This window comes from Rana temporaria, chromosome 11 (assembly GCF_905171775.1).
Source record: "Rana temporaria chromosome 11, aRanTem1.1, whole genome shotgun sequence".
Lineage (NCBI taxonomy): Eukaryota > Metazoa > Chordata > Amphibia > Anura > Ranidae > Rana > Rana temporaria.
The window spans coordinates 26316123-26335801 of NC_053499.1; the positions used below are offsets into that span (position 1 = coordinate 26316123).

General features: G+C 44.3%; 1 protein-coding gene across 4 annotated transcripts in view; it reads left to right on the forward strand.

The window, feature by feature from the left end:
- MYBPC3 (myosin binding protein C3) overlaps window positions 1–19679 on the forward strand; it is a 174679-nt gene that overhangs the window by 113784 nt on the left and 41216 nt on the right. For 2 of the 4 annotated variants that reach the window (XM_040328243.1, XM_040328244.1), the window contains 5 exons: window positions 1268–1404; window positions 4336–4401; window positions 14413–14572; window positions 14973–15077; window positions 16955–17143. In XM_040328243.1, the coding sequence (XP_040184177.1) occupies window positions 1268–1404; window positions 4336–4401; window positions 14413–14572; window positions 14973–15077; window positions 16955–17143 (657 nt within the window). The remainder of the gene's footprint in view (window positions 1–1267; window positions 1405–4335; window positions 4402–14412; window positions 14573–14972; window positions 15078–16954; window positions 17144–19679) is intronic. The other 2 variants (XM_040328245.1, XM_040328247.1) reach the window with 1 other exon arrangement.

Genomic DNA, 19679 nt, shown 5'->3' on the forward strand with positions numbered 1-19679 from the left:
CAGGTTGTAGCGTGGCCGAGCTCCTCTTCCTTCCTCCTGGAGTCCTGTTAGTCCGGCCGGGTACCGCGCGTGGTACAGGAGATTCAGTTTCCTGTTCCCGGCCAGACTGACAGGAAGTGCACACTGAATGCTCACTACATTTCAGTCCAGCCAGGAACACAGGAAACTGAATCTCCTGTACCGCACGGTACCCGGCCCAGCCCGAGCACTATCTGATTGGGAACTGGGGACCCATAATGATAGAACACCTGACTGACAGGAGGAAGAGGAGCTCGGCCACGCTACAGCGGCAGCCTACAGGGAAGAAGGGGAGGTGAGAATAGAAAAAACATAGGGACTAGGGAGGGGGGGAGGAGTAAGAACATGGGTGTAAAAATTAGTGTAGCGCTAACGTAGGCTTTGCGTGCTTGGGGGAGGGTGCTTGGAGGCCCCTATTTTGCTTGTGGCCCCCAAATTCCTTCAAACGGCCCTGATCAGACCCCTTCATGTCAGAGGTCCCCACACCACATCAGAACCCTCCCTTACATTAAAATACCACCTTCATGTCAGAGCCCTCCCATTCAAATCAGAGGTATCCCATCACATCAGAGTCCCCCCCCCCATCACAGAGTATGAGTGCCCCCTATTCATGAGACCCCCAAAATATCAGTTGCTCCATCACATCCGAGTATCTCCATTACCACAGAGTCCCCTCACCCATTTCTGATTGAGGACAAATTAAGTCTCATGCCCGGGGCACCCAGAGGGTATCAAAATGGCACCCCAGGTTGCTGCAGCACCGTGGTTGAGAAAAAAATCAGCTGAAATAATAGAGAGGGATCAGAGCAGTGTTTTTTTTTTTACTTGGTTACCATGATAAAATATAAATAACTAAGGAACCAAATTAAAATAGAAAGTGGATACTTACTGCTCCGGCATTTTACCTTTCTTTCCAAAAATGCATTGCATAGTGAGGGGCCTGCAGTGTTTTTGGGCTGTTCTATGCATAATGCTGCAGAACACTAGATAGGGGGAAACTGGATAGGGGAATGGTGTGCTCTCTTTTTTTCACATTCTTTAAAAATACACTTTTGGTAAGCACACTGCTGGGCCTTATAAATGTGCTGGAGGAGATCTTCTTTAAAATGTATCAGGCCAGAGTAAGGCTCTACCACTGCTATATAAATCGGCCCTTAGTTTGCAGCTGTATGCTTTATCACTGATCCCTTTATGATAGTTCACATGCCTCCGATCATGCAATTGATTGAACATATTTCTACTTCCACAGAGCCACCAAAGATTAAACTGGACTGCGCGTCTGGAAATGCTGACACCATCATTGTGGTTGCCGGCAATAAACTGCGTCTGGATGTTCCTATCACTGGAGATCCGGTACCAACTGTGACTTGGAGCAAAGGAGATAAGGTAAGAACGCGTTATGTTTTCCTCCATATGTAGAGTGTACAAATGATGATTTATATAAAAACTAGGAAATAAACAGTTTCCACTTCATCCATTCTGATGATCTTCAGGTAGTGCAGCTGGTTATTAGGGGTTGCTCAGACTCCTGTCCTATCTCAGATTTTCATAGAACAGTCTCAGCTTGTCTGTAAACTGGTATAAGTGCAACCATTTAATTATTTCTAAGTTACATTAACATGAGAGAAGCATTGTATACTGAAAAGTGGCATAAGAAAGATGCTATTATTCATTTTTAACCATAGCTGTCTACCACCACTAACCTCTCATAGTAAATATTTGTATATTAGTAGTATATTTTGCCTTTCGTGGTTTCTTCCTTTCCATCAACATGCTAATGAAATAAAAGCTTTCCATTTTTATTAAAAACGTAATTGTAGACCCTATGGCATCATCACTGGTAATGCCCACATGTGATGTTGAGCCTCCAAGAACTGAGTTTCAATAAAAGGCGTGGGCCTAGCGCAGTCACGATGGGGAGGAAAGGACTAGCGGATCCTGGGGTAGTTAGGATAGGGAGGAAAGAACTAAACTGATCCTGGGGCAGTCAGGAGGAAAGGACTAGCTGACCCTTAGGCAGTCAGGATGGGGAGGAAAGCACTAGCAGATCCCGGGGAAGTCAGGATAGGGAGGAAAGGACTAGCAGTTCCTGGGGCAGTTAGGATGGGGAGGAAAGGACTAGTGGATCCTGTATCAGTCAGGATGGGGATAAAATGACTAATGGGCCCTGGTGCAGACAGGATAGGGAGGAAAGGTCTAGCTGATACTTGGGCAGTCTGGATAGGGAGGAAAGGACTAGAGGATTCTGGAGCAGTCAGGATGGGGAGAAAATACCAACGGGTCCTGGGCAGTCAGGATAGGGAGGAAAAGACTAGCTGATCCTGGGGCAGTTAGGATGGGGAGGAAAGGACTAGCGGATCCTGTAGCAGTCAGGATGGGAAGAAAATAACTAATGGATCCTGGGCAGTCAGGATGGAGAGTAAAGGACTAGAGGATCCTGGGGCAGTCAGGATAGGGAGGAAAGAACTACATGAACCTTAGGCAGTCAGGATGGGGAGGAAAGGACTAGCTGATCCTGGGGCAGTCAGTATGGGGGAGAAAGGACTAGCGGATCCTGGGGCAGTCACTTTTGGGAGGAAAGAACTATTTGATTCTGGGGCAGTCAGGATTGGGAAGAAAGGACTATCTGATTCTAGGGCACTCAGGATTGGGAAGAAAGGACTATCTGATTCTGGGGCAGTTAGGGTTGGGAAGAAAGGACTATCTGATTCTGGGGCAGTCAGGATTGGGAAGAAAGGACTATCTGATTCTAGGGCACTCAGGATTGGGAAGAAAGGACTATCTGATTCTGGGGCAGTTAGGGTTGGGAAGAAAGGACTATCTGATTCTGGGGCAGTCAGGATTGGGAAGAAAGGACTATCTGATTCTGGGGCAGTCAGGATTGGGAGGAAAGAACTATTTGATTCTGGGGCAGTCAGGATTGGGAAGAAAGGACTATCTGATTCTAGGGCACTCAGGATTGGGAAGAAAGGACTATCTGATTCTGGGGCAGTTAGGTTTGGAAAGAAAGGACTATCTGATTCTGGGGCAGTTAGGATTGGGAAGAAAGGACTATCTGATTCTGGGGCAGTTAGGGTTGGGAAGAAAGGACTATCTGATTCTGGGGCAGTCAGGATTGGGAAGAAAGGACTATCTGATTCTGGGGCAGTCAGGATTGGGAAGAAAGGACTATCTGATTCTGGGGCAGTCAGGATTGGGAAGAAAGGACTATCTGATTCTGGGGCAGTCAGGATTGGGAAGAAAGGACTATCTGATTCTGGGGCAGTTAGGGTTGGGAAGAAAGGACTATCTGATTCTGGGGCAGTCAGGATTGGGAAGAAAGGACTATCTGATTCTGGGGCAGTCAGGATTGGGAGGAAAGGACTATCTGATTCTGGGGCAGTCAGGATTGGGAGGAAAGGACTATCTGATTCTGGGGCAGTCAGGATTGGGAGGAAAGGACTATCTGATTCTGGGGCAGTCAGGATTGGGAAGAAAGGACTATCTGATTCTGGGGCAGTCAGGATTGGGAAGAAAGGACTATCTGATTCTGGGGCAGTTAGGGTTGGGAAGAAAGGACTATCTGATTCTGGGGCAGTTAGGATTGGGAAGAAAGGACTATCTGATTCTGGGGCAGTTAGGATTGGGAAGAAAGGACTATCTGATTCTGGGGCAGTCAGGATTGGGAAGAAAGGACTATCTGATTCTGGGGCAGTTAGGGTTGGGAAGAATGGACTATCTGATTCTGGGGCAGTTAGAGTTGGAAGGAAAGGATTAACAGATACGCAAGAAAATTGGAGGAGAAGCGGTTCAACCTTAAACTGCGTAGGGGATTCTACTGTTGAAGTGGTAGGCATGTTGAACTCCTTTTCACAATCAGCGGTGTCTGTGGGAAGTGTTGATAATTTAAAAAAAAAAATGTTTACTGGACATCTTAATGAAAGCAATATACCTGTACAGGAATATGGTAAATGGTACTGACATAAACACACTCACACTCACACACACACACACACATACATGCAGCCCACACATGTTGAATTTGATGGACTGGTGTCTTTATTCAACCTTACCAACTATGGATGTCCTCCAGCCAGGAAATAAGGCAGGTTCTATCTGCAGATTCAAATGCACACTGTGGGAATCTCTCAGTGTGCCGTGATATCAGAGTAAGCTATATCAGTACAGGAGAGAAGCCTGTACAACTGTGCAAGACTAAAGGTAAGGCTTCAGCAAGAAGTCATGGATCATCTGACAAACAATATATGTCTCCATATCCCCCCCCCCTCCCCTGATATCTATCCTTCCCTGCATCTCAGCTCTATTTTCCACAATCAGGTCATACAGCAGAAACCTGTCCGGGCTGACAATGAGTCTGGGGTGGAGATGGACGAGGATGTGGATGTAAGTTGAGGCACTCTGATGTCTCTCTAGTGCCTGGAAATGCGAGTAACCACATCACATTTACTTATCCCACTTGTGAACCTTTCTTGGTGTGATCACGCACAACTTACCACCACTGTTGTATTTCTTATTGAATTTATATGTATGTCTGTGTAGGGGGGGGGGGGGGAGCACATAGAATATTTCTAACTCAGCATGTCACCTATGTATTATTGGTAACAGTTTTATATACTACTAGGCTATCATGCAGCCTATAGTCCATTAGGAATAAGTGACCTCAGGATATCATACATATGTTTTTATCTTTTCTGTAACCTCTCAGGGGAGATTCCTGTACCTGAGACACTGGCCATCACTGGGACAGTAAGGCAGGGAGAGCAATACAAATCCTTCCTGGATGTTTTAAAGCTTAAGTTTAGTGTGCTTATATTTAGCTTTTTCTGGTTTCCTGCTGCAAAAATACATATGTTATATGAAATTAAAAAGCACATCTAGTTTAAATCTTGCTATATTCATAGATTTAAGGGGTCTAGTTATAAAACATTTGTTGCACAAACATCAAAAGCGTTCGTGGAAATTTAGTGAAATGGCACCCATAATTTCGCTAAGAGAGTGATTCCTGTATCATCTACACCATCCATCTAGTGGCCAAAATGCAGTATAGTTTTCTCATTGAAGTATTTCAGAAAACTATACCACAATTTGGCCACTAGATGGAACTGATGACACATGCATTAATCCCTTGGAAAAAATATGGTGACATTTTTTTCAGCTTGCATGAATACTTCTGACATTTGTGCAATGAATGTTTTTTGCATCAACCCCATAGTGTGACACCATTTCACACCTTTACAGTGTCAACTTCAGGCAAAAAAAGATAGGGCAAGATTCAGCATTGATTTACACCGGCGTATCTATAGATACGCCGCGTAAATTCAAAGCTGCGCCGGCGTATCTTCTTTCTGTATTCAGAAAGCAAGATACGCCGGAATAAGGCTAAGATCCGACTGGCGTAAGTCTCTTACACCATCGTATCTTAGAGTGCATACTTACGCTGGCCGCTAGGTGGCGCTTCCGTCGTTTTCGGCGTAGAATATGCAAATGACCTAGATACGCCGATTCACAAACGTACGTGCGCCCGGCGGAATTTTTTTACGTTGTTTGCGTAAGGCTTTTCCGGCGTAACGTTGCTCCTGCTTCTATGAGGCGTACGCAATATTAAGTATGGACGTCGTTCCCACGTCGAATTTTGAATTTTTTTTACGTCGTTTGCGTAAGTTGTTCGCGAATAGGGCTGGACGTAATTTACGTTCACGTCGAAACCAATACGTCCTTGCGGCGTACTTTGGAGCAATGCACACTGGGATATGTATCCTGTCTGGTCACCATCCATTTACATAAAACACGCCCCCCTCATACTCATTTGAATTAGGTGCGCTTACGCCGGCCCCATTTACTATACGCCGCCGTAACTTAGGAGGCAAGTGCTTTGTGAATACAGCACTTGCCTCTCTGATTTACGGCGGCGTAGCGTAAATACAAAACGCTACGCCGCCGTACAAATGCGCCGCTCACCTGAATCTAGCCCACAGTGTGTAAAAAAACAACGCTGCAGATCCTCCTCGCTTTTTTAACGAATTTCAACAAATTTGTTCATTCAAAAAAAAATCCGAAAATAAGTAAATTAGAACATTTGTAAATCTCAAATAATAACTAATTAATAATAACTTAACTATTACTAGCTATTAAATTATTGGTATTGGAATTTCCTTTCAAATTTGGCTGTTAGTGAACGTAACGACTACGAATTATTTGAAATAATGAATGCCGTATCTAGACGAATGGAACGTAACAAATTAATAATCATAAATAATAACAATAATAATAATAAAAACTTTTCATTATTATTATTTATTATTAATTTGTTATGTTTCACTTGTTTAGCTTGCGGCATTCGTTTATTTCGAATAATTCGTAACTTCAGATTTGTGTTCACTACATTCACTAAGGCAAATTTGAAAGGAAATTCCAATACCTATAATTTAACAGTTAGTTATTATTAGTTAGTTAGTTATTCTTTTGAATATTCTTTCTTATTTTCGAAATATCGAATTTTCGAATTTACTAATTAACAAATTAGCGAATTTTGGAATTGCGATCATAACAAATGACCCAAAAAACAAAAAAAAGAATCAAATCAAATAGCTGGATTCAGATAGAGTTAGGCCGGCATATCAGTAGATACGCCGACCTAACTCGGAATCTGCGCCGACCTAAGTTTAAGTGTATTCTTAAACTGAGATACACTTAAACCTATCTAAGATACGACGGCTTGCGCCGTCGTATCTTAGGGTGCAATATTTAGGCTGGCCGCTAGGTGGCGCTTCCATTGCGTTCGGCGTAGAATATGTAAATCACTAGATACGCCTATTCACAAACGTACGTGCGCCCGTCGCAGTAAAGATACGCCGTTTACGTAAGGTATTTTCAGGCGTAAAGTTATTCCATCAAATAGCTGGACTAGTAATGTTAAAGCGGTGGTTCACCCTAAAAAACAAGTTTCTACCATGAAATCCAGCATACTAGCGTGAGCTACAGTATGCCTTTATTTATTCTTTTGCGCCGTACTCACAGTTTAATCCCTTAGTTAAGTTTCAGACTCCCCGCGGGGAATGGGCGTTCCTGTGCAGAAGGAACATGATTGACGGCCGGCTATGGCGCATCACGTTTCCTGAAAATAGCCGGAGTAGGACTCGGCTCTTCACGGCGCTATACGGCGCCTGCGCACAGACTAGGAGCTGACTGCGTAGGCGCCGTGAAGAGCCAAGTCCTATTTCGGCTATTTTCGGGAAGCGTGACGCACCATAGCCGGCCGTCAATCATGTTTCCTCTGCATAGGAACGCATACTCCCCGTGGGGAGTCTGAAACGTAACTACGGGATTAAACTGTGAGTACGGCGCAAAAAAATAAAATAAAGGCATACTGTAGCTCGCGCTAGTATGCTGGATGGCATGGTAGGAATTTTTTTTTTTTATTATTAGGGTGAACCCTTTAAGTATGGCCGTCGTTCCCGCGTCGAAATTTGAAAATTTTACGTCGTTTGCGTAAGTCGTCCGTGAATAGGACTGGACGGAATTTACGTCCACGTCGAAACCAATACGTCCTTGCGGCGTACTTTGCCGCAATGCACACTGGGATATGTACACGGACGGCGCATGCGCCGTTCGTAAAAACCGTCAATCACGTCGGGTCACAGTTAATCTACATAAAACACGCCCCCCACATCCTCATTTGAATTTGGCGCGCTTACGCCGGCCTATTCACGATACGCCGCCGTAACTTAGCAGGCAAGTACTTTGTGGATACAGTACTTGCCTAGCTAACTTACGGCGGCGTAGTTTAAAAATACTATACGCTACTCCGCCGCAAAGATGCGGCGGGCTACTTGAATCCACCTAAAAACGAAAACATTTTTCGGCAGTGCACAGACGTCTGCTCGCTGGTGCAGTACACTGCAATGCCTCTTTCTCACCACAAGATGTCCTCAGTTTTCCAAGTTGAATGACACTGAGTAAAGACTGGAAGATTGAGGACATACTGCAAATCATGGGTGTCATCATATCACTGACTCGCCTGAAGAATTTAGAAAAAAGTGAGGGCTGAGGCTTGATTTAGACTTTAAAATTTGGATTTGGAACACTTTTGTGTATCTATAAGCAGCAAAGGAAACTTGTATTGAGAAAAACACTAGTGCTGCTGTCACTGATCTCTTTTAAAAAATATTCATTACCTGGCTGTCTGGGACTTTGATTTTTTTTTGATTCACTAATAGAACAGAATAAGCATGCAGCAGGGGTGGACTGACAACTCATAGGGCCCCCGGGCAATAAAAGATTATGGGGCCCCTGGGCTTACAGATGGCCACCACGCCAGGAGGCAGTGCAGAAGCAGGGCAGCTAAAATCTCAGGATTTTCACATCAAATGCATGTCGGTTTCGGACATATCAAGGACAGATGTAAAAAAAACGCAGATTTTTACATACTGTCCCTGGTATTATTGAGCCTGGCGACCCTGATGGTGCCCCCTAGTGGCATGGGGCCCTCGGCAGTGGCGTAGCGTGGGGGGTGCAAGGGGGCCACCGCCCTGGGCGCAACATTTAGAGGCGCGCTGTCACGAGTATGGATAGGAGGGAGCACCAACAACAGATGGGACATAGGAACATCGGTCATTATCAAGCACGCTCTCCTCTTCCCTACAGCCACCGCTGTCTCACACAGTGGATCATGTGACCAGACTGGAGCTGGCTGAAAATAGGCAAGTCCATAGGTCAGGGGGGGGGCACAAATGACTTGCCTCGCCCCAGGAGCTGACAACCCACGCTACACCACTGGCCCTCCGGCAGTGCCCGAGAGTCCCAAAGTGTCAGTCCGCCCCTGGCATGCAGATTAAAATGTTAGAGTGATGTCAGAACTACTTAATTGCATACTTGTTCCAGGTCTATGCTTTAAAAAATCCTGAAGCCATGGGATCATTATTGCAGCCAAAAAAAGTAGCATTTTTAGAAGGAGAGATTAGCAATGGCAATGTACTGAGTACAGATTTCCTCATTGCAAGGCTTGTTGATGGGTGGCAATCACAATAGCTAATCCTCCGCGCTCAGATGTCCAAGCAATCAGTTCCACTGGGAAAAAAACCTTCAGCTGCTGGAAACAAAAATGCCACCCGGGCAAAAGAACATATACAGATAGAACCAGCGCATAATAGTCAATCTTGATACCTGCAGACACGCAGGTGCTTATAGCAATTCAAACGCTCATCAGACTGTGTGACCCAGCATATATAAGGGTATAATAAAGCTCATATTTCCCAAAGATATATGTGCAGGGCTGTCTTAATGAGAGGGCACTCCTGGGCACTGCCCAGAGGCCCCAGCTGCATGGGGGGCCCTGCACTTAACCCAAAGCAGCTGGTCCTTGAGCCCACACTGCCCCGAAAATGGGGGCCCCATGATGGCACTGAGAGTTATGTATACACAGGGGAGGCAGTCTGCCTCCTACCTACTTGATGTCTGTTTACCTGCACTATCATCACTGTAGGGGCCCCAGAGCATTACTTTGTCCAGGGGCCCATGATGTTATTAAGACGGCCCTGTATATGTGATACCATCTTCTTTCTTCTCAAATATTTGCCTTCAAAGCTTCAGAACGGTGTTCTCCAAACAACATATAAAAGGAAGGCTTATTAGTATTTCATAAGGGTATTGGCGTGTGGATACAAAAGAGTGGGAAACACTGGGTGATGCACAGTATAGACTTGCACATAATCAAGTAATATTAATTATATGGTGTTTTGGATGGATATACTGTACTACACTTTATAGTTTTTATATATTTTTTGGGGAACATCATTTTGGAGCTTTGAAGGTGAATATTTTAGGAAAAAGAAGGCACCTATGCATTTTCGCTCGGCAGTTTTTTTTTTATGCTATGCAATTTCCACATTGACAGGCGATTGTGAAGCGATTTTGCATGTCGCATAGGACAGCCCATTCACTGGAGCGGGCTGCCCTATGTGCATTTGTTGCCCAAAAAGAAGCTCTGCTCCTTTTCGAGCAACAAGCTTCACGTGATTTTGAAAGGTACGGTTTTGCCGCTATTGGCCTGTGATCCCAGCGCATGACAATTGCGGCAAAGTCACATTGCGTTTGCGATGTCATTGAAGGATAATGGCACCCAAACATGTTGTGCTGCGATTGCCACACGATTTGGAATTGCAGCCGGAAAACCAAAATGGTGAAATGTGAACGGGGCCTTAAATATGCTGGGTTGCACAGCCTGGTGATGATTTTAAATTGCTGTAAGCATCTGTATGTCTGCAAGCATCAAGTTTTTGTTAATTGTCTGTAAAGCCTCATACACACTACTATTTTTTTTTTGTTGAACCCACTGGGTTTAACTTGTTACAAAATATCTCGGTATGGATCGATGGTGGTCCACCAGCACTGCCCCATCATTTAGGGAATTGGAGATACTGATATCCTAAACTTAAAAGACTGAGTCAAATCTATTTATTCTTAAGAAGGGATATGATCATTATCTAAAAATACATAAATGGTGCATACAAAACCACTTAGAGACCAGCTGCTTGGTCTCATGTCACCACAGAAGAAAAGAATACACCCTTCTCACTCATGAAATAAGTCATTTGTTTTTTCTGTATCTCAGATGTATTGATTTTCCTTCCCGTCATTTAGACCAAAAAGTGAGAGCAACTCTCACCAATAAGAAGTACCGTATTTATCGGGGTAAAGCGCGCACCAGCGTATAGCGCGCACCCCAAACCTAGAAGGGAATTCTAAGGAAAAAAAATAAATACTTACAGTTTGAATGCCCCTCCATTGCACGTCCATTGGCGGCCTTGTCCGGTCCGGCGTCCGTCTGCGGCCTTGGTGGCGTCCTCCCCGCTTCTCCCGCGCTGTCCTCCCCGCTTCTCCCGTGTTCCTGCGCTGTCTCTGAGCGCCGCCGCCAACATATACCGAGGTACTTGGGTACACTCGGCTAGGCTCGGCTACGCTCGGCTCCTATCGCATAAAGGCTAGGAGGCGGGACAGGGCGTGACCGCGAGCGGAGCCGAGCCTAGCCGAGTGTACTGCGTTCGGTATATGTCGGCGGCGGCCCCCCGGGAACATCAGTATCGGTGTATATCGCGCACCCACGATTTTCGCCTGATTTTAAGGGGAAAAAAGTGTGCGTTATACGCCGATAAATACGGTAAATACGCAATAGAGGCTTTAACCTTTTTTCATTCTTTCCAAAAGGAAATACAAAGTTATGGCTGGAGTTACATTTTTTAAAATAAATTCCTGTGGATTACGAGGGATTCAGTTCGCATGTGCTGCGCTATATAAGTTTCTCAATCACTCACTCATAGATATGGAGGTACTTGGTTGGCACGCCAGAGGACTTATACAGTTTTCTTGGGTTGTAACTGAGTAGATCTGAGATTTAAGTGGCACACCAAGAATTAATTCTACAGGTATAGATTTATTCTAATATGACTTGGGTAAAGAGTGGCGCCAACCTATTTGGGGGGCTCAAAATCACCCTCTTTATCAGGGCCTAAAAGTGTGGAGCTGAGGGACTTCACCCTTGTCTAGCCCAAATATTGTGTAATTTACTTCTCCAGTTGGGGTTAACTTACTCAAATCGGAGAGCGCAAAATCGAATGCAGCTCTTCATGGTAGCCAATCAGCTTCTAACTTCAGATTGTTCAATTAAGCTTTGACAATAAAACCTGGAAGTTGATTGGTTTTAGTGCAGAGACCGGACCAGATTTTGCACAATACAGTTTTAGTAAATCAACCCCATTGTGTCCAGCATATATCATGTTGAGGTCCTGTTGAGGTCCTGGGAACATGTTGGCTCATGTTCCCAGGTCATATTGAAATAAATCTATACCCGAAGAAATAATTCTTGGTGTGGTGCTTCAGTCTCAGATCCATTTTTTTCACCTTGGACGCTATGTGAAACCCAAAATGTAGTGAGAATGCCATCCGAGAAGGCTAATGGGTAGGAGAGAAATACTTAAAGCGGAGTTCCACCCAAAAGTGGAACTTCCGCTTAATCCATTCCTCACCCCCTTGCATGCCACATTTGGCATGTATTTTTTGGGGGGAGGGAGTGGGGGCTTCAGAAGGAGTGGGACTTCCTGTCCCAATTCCTCCTTCCGCCCAGGGACCGCTAAGGCGATACGTTATATCGCCTTTTGGCGGCCCCTCCTTGTAGGCAATCGCCTGGGACACGTAACAGGTCCCAGGCGAACGCCTGTCCAAATCAGTTAGCGCAGCGCCGCTCGCGCATGCACACTGAGTGCCCGGCCGTGAAGTCGAAAGCTGTCACGGCCGGGTGCCCACAGTTAGGATGGAGGCGCCGGCGGAGAGGGGGGGAGAGGAGCGGAGCTCCATGCAGGGCTGGGACAAAAATTTGGCCCTGGACTTCATCCAGACTGGCCCACTTTGACAGGTCTCTCCCACAGCGGCCGGACAACTCCCGCACCCCCCGGCCACCCAAGCCACCTCTCCCCCTTCACTAGCCACTAGTCGTTTTACTTTATTAGAGTAGAACGGCTGGTACTGGTACTCTTATAGGCAGTACCAGTGGGGAAGCTAGACATTATTTCTCCCGGGGCAAAGAATCAGTTTGGTGCCCCCCCCCTTCATGGGACAAGATTAGGCAGAAGTGAGAAACTCCCAGGCTGCTGTCACTGAAGCTGGCCCACTGAGCCATCGGAACACCGGGAAACTCCCTGTAGTCCCAATGGCCAGTCCATCCCTGGCTCCGTGAGGCGCGGCGCTGGACAGTGGAGCAGGTAAGTGTATGTTTATTAAAAGCCAGCAGCTATGCTTTTTGTAGCTGCTGACTTTTAATAAACATCAAAAAAGGCTGGAACTCTGCTTCAAGCCGGCCATAGACAGTTTGAATCTCGGACAGTTCAGCAGGAACCAGCTAAGATTCAAACCATTTATGGGCAGGCTGAATGTAACCAAGTTTACCGATCAATTAACTTGGGTACAACCAGCCAGTTTACATTTCATTATTACTAGTGTCTCTCATAGCCGCTAGCAATAATCACTCTGTTCTCCCGTCGCCCCCCCACCAGGAATTGGAGGGATTTCTCTATCAGCACTGTCTGTGTTGATGGGGGGGAATCAAACAAATTTCTTTCCTGCAACCCGTGGTTGCAGCTTTAGATTGGATGGAGAGAGATAAAGTTGGATGTCACCAGTGCAGTGATGCTAACTAGAGGTCCAAACATCAGGAACGAGGTAGGGCAGTGGTGGAACAGAGTCTGGAGGACTGTTGGCTCTGGAAATAGTTTACAGCCTCCCTCTGTTCTGCGTCAGGGTCATGTACATTACTTTTCACACCTTTTTTTATGTTATGGGTTGCTAGATATGTTTATACTGTTTAGTTCGTTGTTTGGCTACCTTAAAGCCCAAGTCTCACACCTTTGTTATTATACTCTGCATTTTAAGATTTGTGACTGGTTCTTACTAAAATGCCTTTGAATACCTTTTTTCTTTCAATGAAAATACTACTTCTAGTCCTCACACTGCAGTGTTTTGTGCTGGCAGAGCTGAGTAACAGCCACACCCCTCTATACAAGTGTCCTCACATGTATTGGAGGAGGTGTGTCAGGCCATAGAAGAGGTGTGTCTGACCAGATCTGTGACTGAGTGCTGAATACTGAGAGCACTGGGTCTAACTCTGGTGCCTATTAAAGTGGACATAACACTAGGAAAATGGGGGTTGTTGGTATCTGATTTTACATCTATTTGGCACACTGAAAGGTATCCCAATTGATTTAAAGTGGATGTAAACCCAATTCATGAAATTTGAGCTGGGCACATATATCTGCAGTATTTTATTATCTCTCTTCAAAGAACTAAGTTCCGTAGCTCTCTCCTAACCCGTCCCTCTGTTATCTGCCTGATAACCCCTGACAAATTCTCTAACACATCAGATAAAAGCAGCCTGAAATTTCTGTTGGGGAGGTTGCTAAAATAGATTAGCAGGTAGCTGGCCCTGTTACAAAACACCTCTGAGAGTCTCTGCCTATGATGAGAGGGGGTGTGTGCCTTTCCTCCAATCAGCAATTTTCGCTATCTGGTCAGTATGCCCAGACATCACACTCTGTGTTAAACAGGAAGAGAACATTTCCTAACACGATCTGAACTTTATAAACAGTATATAAATGTGAAGACAGCAGATATGGGTGTAAAACCTATGTAGGGAGATTTGGTTCAACCCTGTGTATCATCTGAGGCTGTTCAATTCACTGGGTGTATGGAGGGTTTACATCCACTTTAATATTGCTCTTCACAGCTGTACCTGTTTGTAGTGTACACCTACCACCGTGTTCTTGTTGTGTCACTCTAGTAGGTTATTTTGGCAGTGAATGCCGTTTAATGTCTGATGATCTGTGGACTAACACTACAGAATCCTTCTAGCTCATTTCAGAAACTGACGGCAGAGTTCATGTGGAGACCTTCGCCGACCATTGCGTGTTCATCATTGAGGGTGCAGAGAAGTTGGATGAAGGTGCCTACACCGTGCTGGTGAAGAATGCCGCTGGAGAGGATAAAGCCACTGTCAATGTCAAAGTCATTGGTAAGCCATAGTCATGGTCCTAAAGAATAACTAAATCCTAAACTGGGTCTTTAACTTTGGATGGAGGGTAACAGGGATTAATACTTCATTGGCTATTCATTGTGACCTGAGACACCAGAAGAGGTCTCACCTTGCCATTGGCACAAGCCTAGCAGCCTGGGTTTAGCTTTCCAGTTAACTTGTGGTCACCAGTTTATATTTATTTTCCACTAGAGAGCGCAGGACATAAAAATGCTTTTTCATACTCTACCTAGTGGATTCCCCACAAAAATTCTCAGATAACAACTTCTACGTAGCTTTATGTTGGGAGTGGACATCAATGTTGTTGTTTCGTAAGTCATCCTATATACAGGATTTATAATGATATACTCTATAATGTTCTCCTTGCTTTTTCTTACAGAGGCTCCAGACCCTCCTGAAGCCCCCAGGATCCTTAACATTGGAGAGGACTTTTGTACTGTACAGTGGGATGCACCCAAGTACAATGGAGGCATGCCAATTCTGGGTAAGGGAGATACCATCCACACATAGTACCTACCACTGCTCAGTGGAATTTCACTGCTCACCATTCAAAATACTATAATTTCCAAGCTATTATTTATCAATTTTATTTATTCAATGACAGACATTGTTTAGGCATGTTGTTGATTAGGTTGCTTGACATAAAGATAACAGGCCAGATCCACAGAGCGAGTATGCCGGTGTATCTACTGATACGCCGGCGTACTTTCAAATTTCCCGCGTCGTATCCTTGTTTTGAATCCTCAAAACAAGATACGACGGCTTCTGGGTTAGATCCGACAGGTGTACGTCTTCGTACGCCTTCGGATCTAAGATGCAATACTTCGGCGCAAATTCTTTGGGGATTCAAACCGGCCTAATGTAAGTTACAGCGGCGTAGCGTATCTCACATACGCTGTGCCGATCTATTTGTATGTGAATCTACCCCAACCACTAGAGCAGCCTTTCTCAGAGTTCAAGAATTTGTATTGGTTTCTTAACATAGTGTAAGAAATAAATTGTTACAGCAAACAAAAAATGATATACTTAAATACAATAAATATATAAAGGTATCACTAATAGAAAGGAAGGAGGGATATATCAAATAAATAAGATAAAAAATAATTAATAAAGACATACAATTAATATTTAACAATTAATACTAATGTTATAATAAGTAACATTGTAAGGAATCATTAAAAAAAATATAAGTATTTTAAGGATGTACACGTTAAAAGAAATATGTAGAAGGAAAAAAAAATTAAAAATGAAAAAAGGAATTTTGAAAAGATAAGATCATTTAGATGTTACAACTTTTGTATAACATATTTAAATGTTATGTTAGGTTGATTCCAACAACGTGCAATGGATATTCTAGCAGTCAAGATACTATAAGAAATAAAAGGGCTTGTAAAGAATTTTTTTTTTTTTTTAAAACACCAACATGTTATAGTTACCTCCACTGTGCAGCTCGTTTTGCAAAGAGTGGCCCGATCCTCGTCTTCTGGGGGGTCCCTCGGCGGCTGTCTCTGGTCCTCCCCGCAAGAACTCCACACATTAATGCGAGCTCCCTCGCATTGTGTGGAGTACTTGCCGGCGCGCTCCCGTGATACAGAGAGCTGTATCACTCGGCCCTGCCCCTCGGCGTGCCGCGTCATTGGATGTGATTGACCATAGTGCTAGCCAGTGGCTGTGCTGCTTTCAATCCATCCACTCTAGTCAATCAACGGCCAGGCTGAGCGGCGAAGAGGATGTCGGGGCCGAGCGCGGGACATTTGAGGGGTCAGGTAAGTATAACGGGGGCCCGGGGGGGGGGGGGGGGGGGCGGAAATAGTCGCAAGTTTTTTCACCTTAATGCATAGAATTCATTAAGGTGAAAAAACGTTTACATTTATAATCCCTTTAAGCATTTGGTGTGTTTAGGTAAACGTATATCACATTTTTGAAAAAGAGCAATGTTAGGGGACCTAATAATACTTGTCTTGGTAACTTCATGTATGAGGTAAAATATTTTTATCCAAAATTTACGTACTCTGGGACATCGCCACCAGATATGTATCATAGAGCCTTCTTGACCACAATTTCTAAAGCATTTAGAAGAGATTTATCAATTAGTTTTAGCCATTTTTAAAGGAACCAAATACCATCTCAATCGAGTTTTATAATTCGACTCCACTATAGATGTAGTTATCAAGATTTTAGAGCTATTATTGATTGTTTTATACCATTCTGAGATATCCCAGGAAAAATTAAGCTATTTTTCCCATTGTGTCATATATGAAAGCTTATGTGTTGGTTCAATTAAAATATTAAAAAATGCACGTTCCCGTTTCTTTACCAATGTTCTCAGTGCTGTTACTAATGGTGTCACTTCACCGGCAGGTTATGTCCTGGAGAGGAAGAAGAAGAAAAGCTACCGCTGGATGAGGCTGAACTATGACCTGGTGAATGAACTGAGCTATGAATCTAAACGGATGATTGAGGGGGTCATATATGAGATGCGTATCTATGCAGTAAATGCCATCGGTATGTCTCGTCCCAGCCAGCCCTCCCAGCCATTCATGCCCATTGGTAAGCGATTTAAATTATTCCTACTTTTTACAAAGGCGTGTATTTATAAAATCCTTGGATCATAGGAATTACCTTTAGTACGTAGCATCATCCAGTGGCCAAATATAGCATTTAGTTTTTTTGTTTTTTTATTAATAAAGAACAAAAACTTTTGGCACAGGAAATAGCCTGATAAAATTTGTCTTTTGCCCCATTCACAGACATTTAATGTACATCTACCTTCACTGTTTGAATTGCTACGCAATTTTTTTGTATCAATACACCCCGACATGATTACACAGCTTATGCTGTTTAGCAATTGCATGCAACTGTGTATTTCAATTGACCTCTGTAATATGTGAACTACAAGTACAGTAAAACCTTGGTTTGCGCGCATAATTCGTTCCAGAAACATGCTTGTAATCCAAAGCACTTCTATATCAAAGCATTTTTTACAAGGTATAAAAGAGAAGAGAGGCACCTCTAAGTGTAGCAAAAAGTTGCTAAATGTTGTACCTTCATTAAATGTAACCATATTGCTACACTTAGAGGCTCCTCTCTTCTTTTTTTATACTCAGTTGTGACATGACGCTACTCTTATATCAAGACATCGCTTGTATATCAAGGAAAAATGTATTAAAGGCAAATATGTGTTTATTGCTTTTCAACAGATTGATACAACACATACAATTGTCAGATATCCACAATATAAGATGTACATAACAATACATACTGTCTGAAACACTGTATAACGTGAACCCACCGCAAGTCCAACAAAATCGCCTCCCTTATCAGGCGGCTAACAATGTGTTATATAGAAAAACAATGAGGGCTAATAAAATAAAAGTCAGTAGGACAACATCCGACCACTAGAAAAGAGAAAAGGAGAAAAAATAATTAGGGAGAAAAAAAAAGAGGAAAGAAGAAGAGAGGAGGAAAAGACAGGTGGGGGGGGGGAGATGGACCGAGCAGACCACGACATGTCATCCATACAAAATATGCGTGGATTGAGCCTCAGGGCTGGCCTCGAGGCGATAGTAACGTCTTCAAGAAATCTGATGTAGAGTAGTCGATCCATAAGAGCCACAAGATCTTAAATTTATCATAAGTGTCATTATCTAAGGCCAACATCTCCTCCATGCGCATGATGTCATTGACTACAGAGACCCATAAGGATAGGCGAGGGTGTCAGGGGTTGATCATAGAGCCTGCTGTATATGGCAAAAACCTGAGACCAAAGGGGCTGAACGGCCGGACACTCCCACCAAATATGGAGGTAGCTACCATCTGCCGAGCCGCATCTCCAACACACAGGGGGCACAGATGGAAATATTTTATGCAAAGAGTAAGGATCCCTGTACCACCGAGAGAGGAGCTTAAAGTTGTCTCCTGGGAGTAGCAGAAGACAGAGGATTTGTGAGTAAAGTAGTACGACTTCTGCCAATCCACCACATGAAGTTCCTTTCCCAGATCCGTGGACCACTTTCTTGTGTAAGAGGGAGGTTGATCATGTATCAATGTGTGTTGCAGTGTGTACATAGAGGAGAGCAAGTGTCTTGGTGTTTCTGAGAGAGAGCACAGCTGTTCAAATCCCGTTAGGGGTCTGTGTATCTGGGACGAGGAAAAAATGGCAGAGCAAAAGGAGGATATGCGTAGGGCTGTGAGCCAGGAAAAATGTATTAAAACATTTTGCTTGTCTTGCAAAACGCTCTCAAACCAAGTTACTCTCAAAGCAAGGTTTTACTGTATACTGTCTGTGGCCAGTTTTCAGTTGGACAAATTCTGTAACCCGTTTCCATATTCAATCGCTATATGAACATTCCACCAGCATATGTTAATGCAAAGAGGGGGAAGGTTGGGACCAGAGGCGTAGCTTGAAGCTTGCGGGCCCTGATGCAAAAGTTGACCTGAGCCACCCCCCATACCACCCGCCGCTTCCACTGTGCATGCATATACACTGACCGCACACCAAGATACTCAAAGTTGCTTAAGAGTTTTGAGTCCCCAGAGTTCCTCCTTACATCAGAGGACAGGGATCACCGCTTGAGAATCAGAGGACAGGGATCACCCCTGGCAGGTCACTTGGCAGAACTCCTTTCCCATCCCAGCACTGTATACACCTCCTCCCCCCACACTAAACATTGCTGAAATCACATTCCCTTACATACAGTCTGTCAGCCACGAGCTTCACATGGTGTATCTGGCTCTAATGTTGCCGTTCTAACCTGTGAAATTCTCGGATCGAAACGTCAGTGTAGTTGCAGTATGAAGATAAACCCTGTACAGATTATGGCTGTGTTGTAAATTAATATGATTTCAGCCCTGCAGAAGAGGAACAGTATAGAGTGCTGTAATGAGAAATGAGCTCAGCAGCCGGACATAGCATCCAGGGTGGAGGGGGTAGTCAGGGGGCTTGGAAGGGCGCAAATTAGATCTGGGGAGCAAAGCCATGTGACCTAAAAATCTGCAGCCTGCAGCTTGGCAGGTGTTGGGGAGAAGGTCACCTCTCGGAGGTGTGTGTCTTTTCCCTAGATGTCAGGGAAGTGGGGTAAGCAGA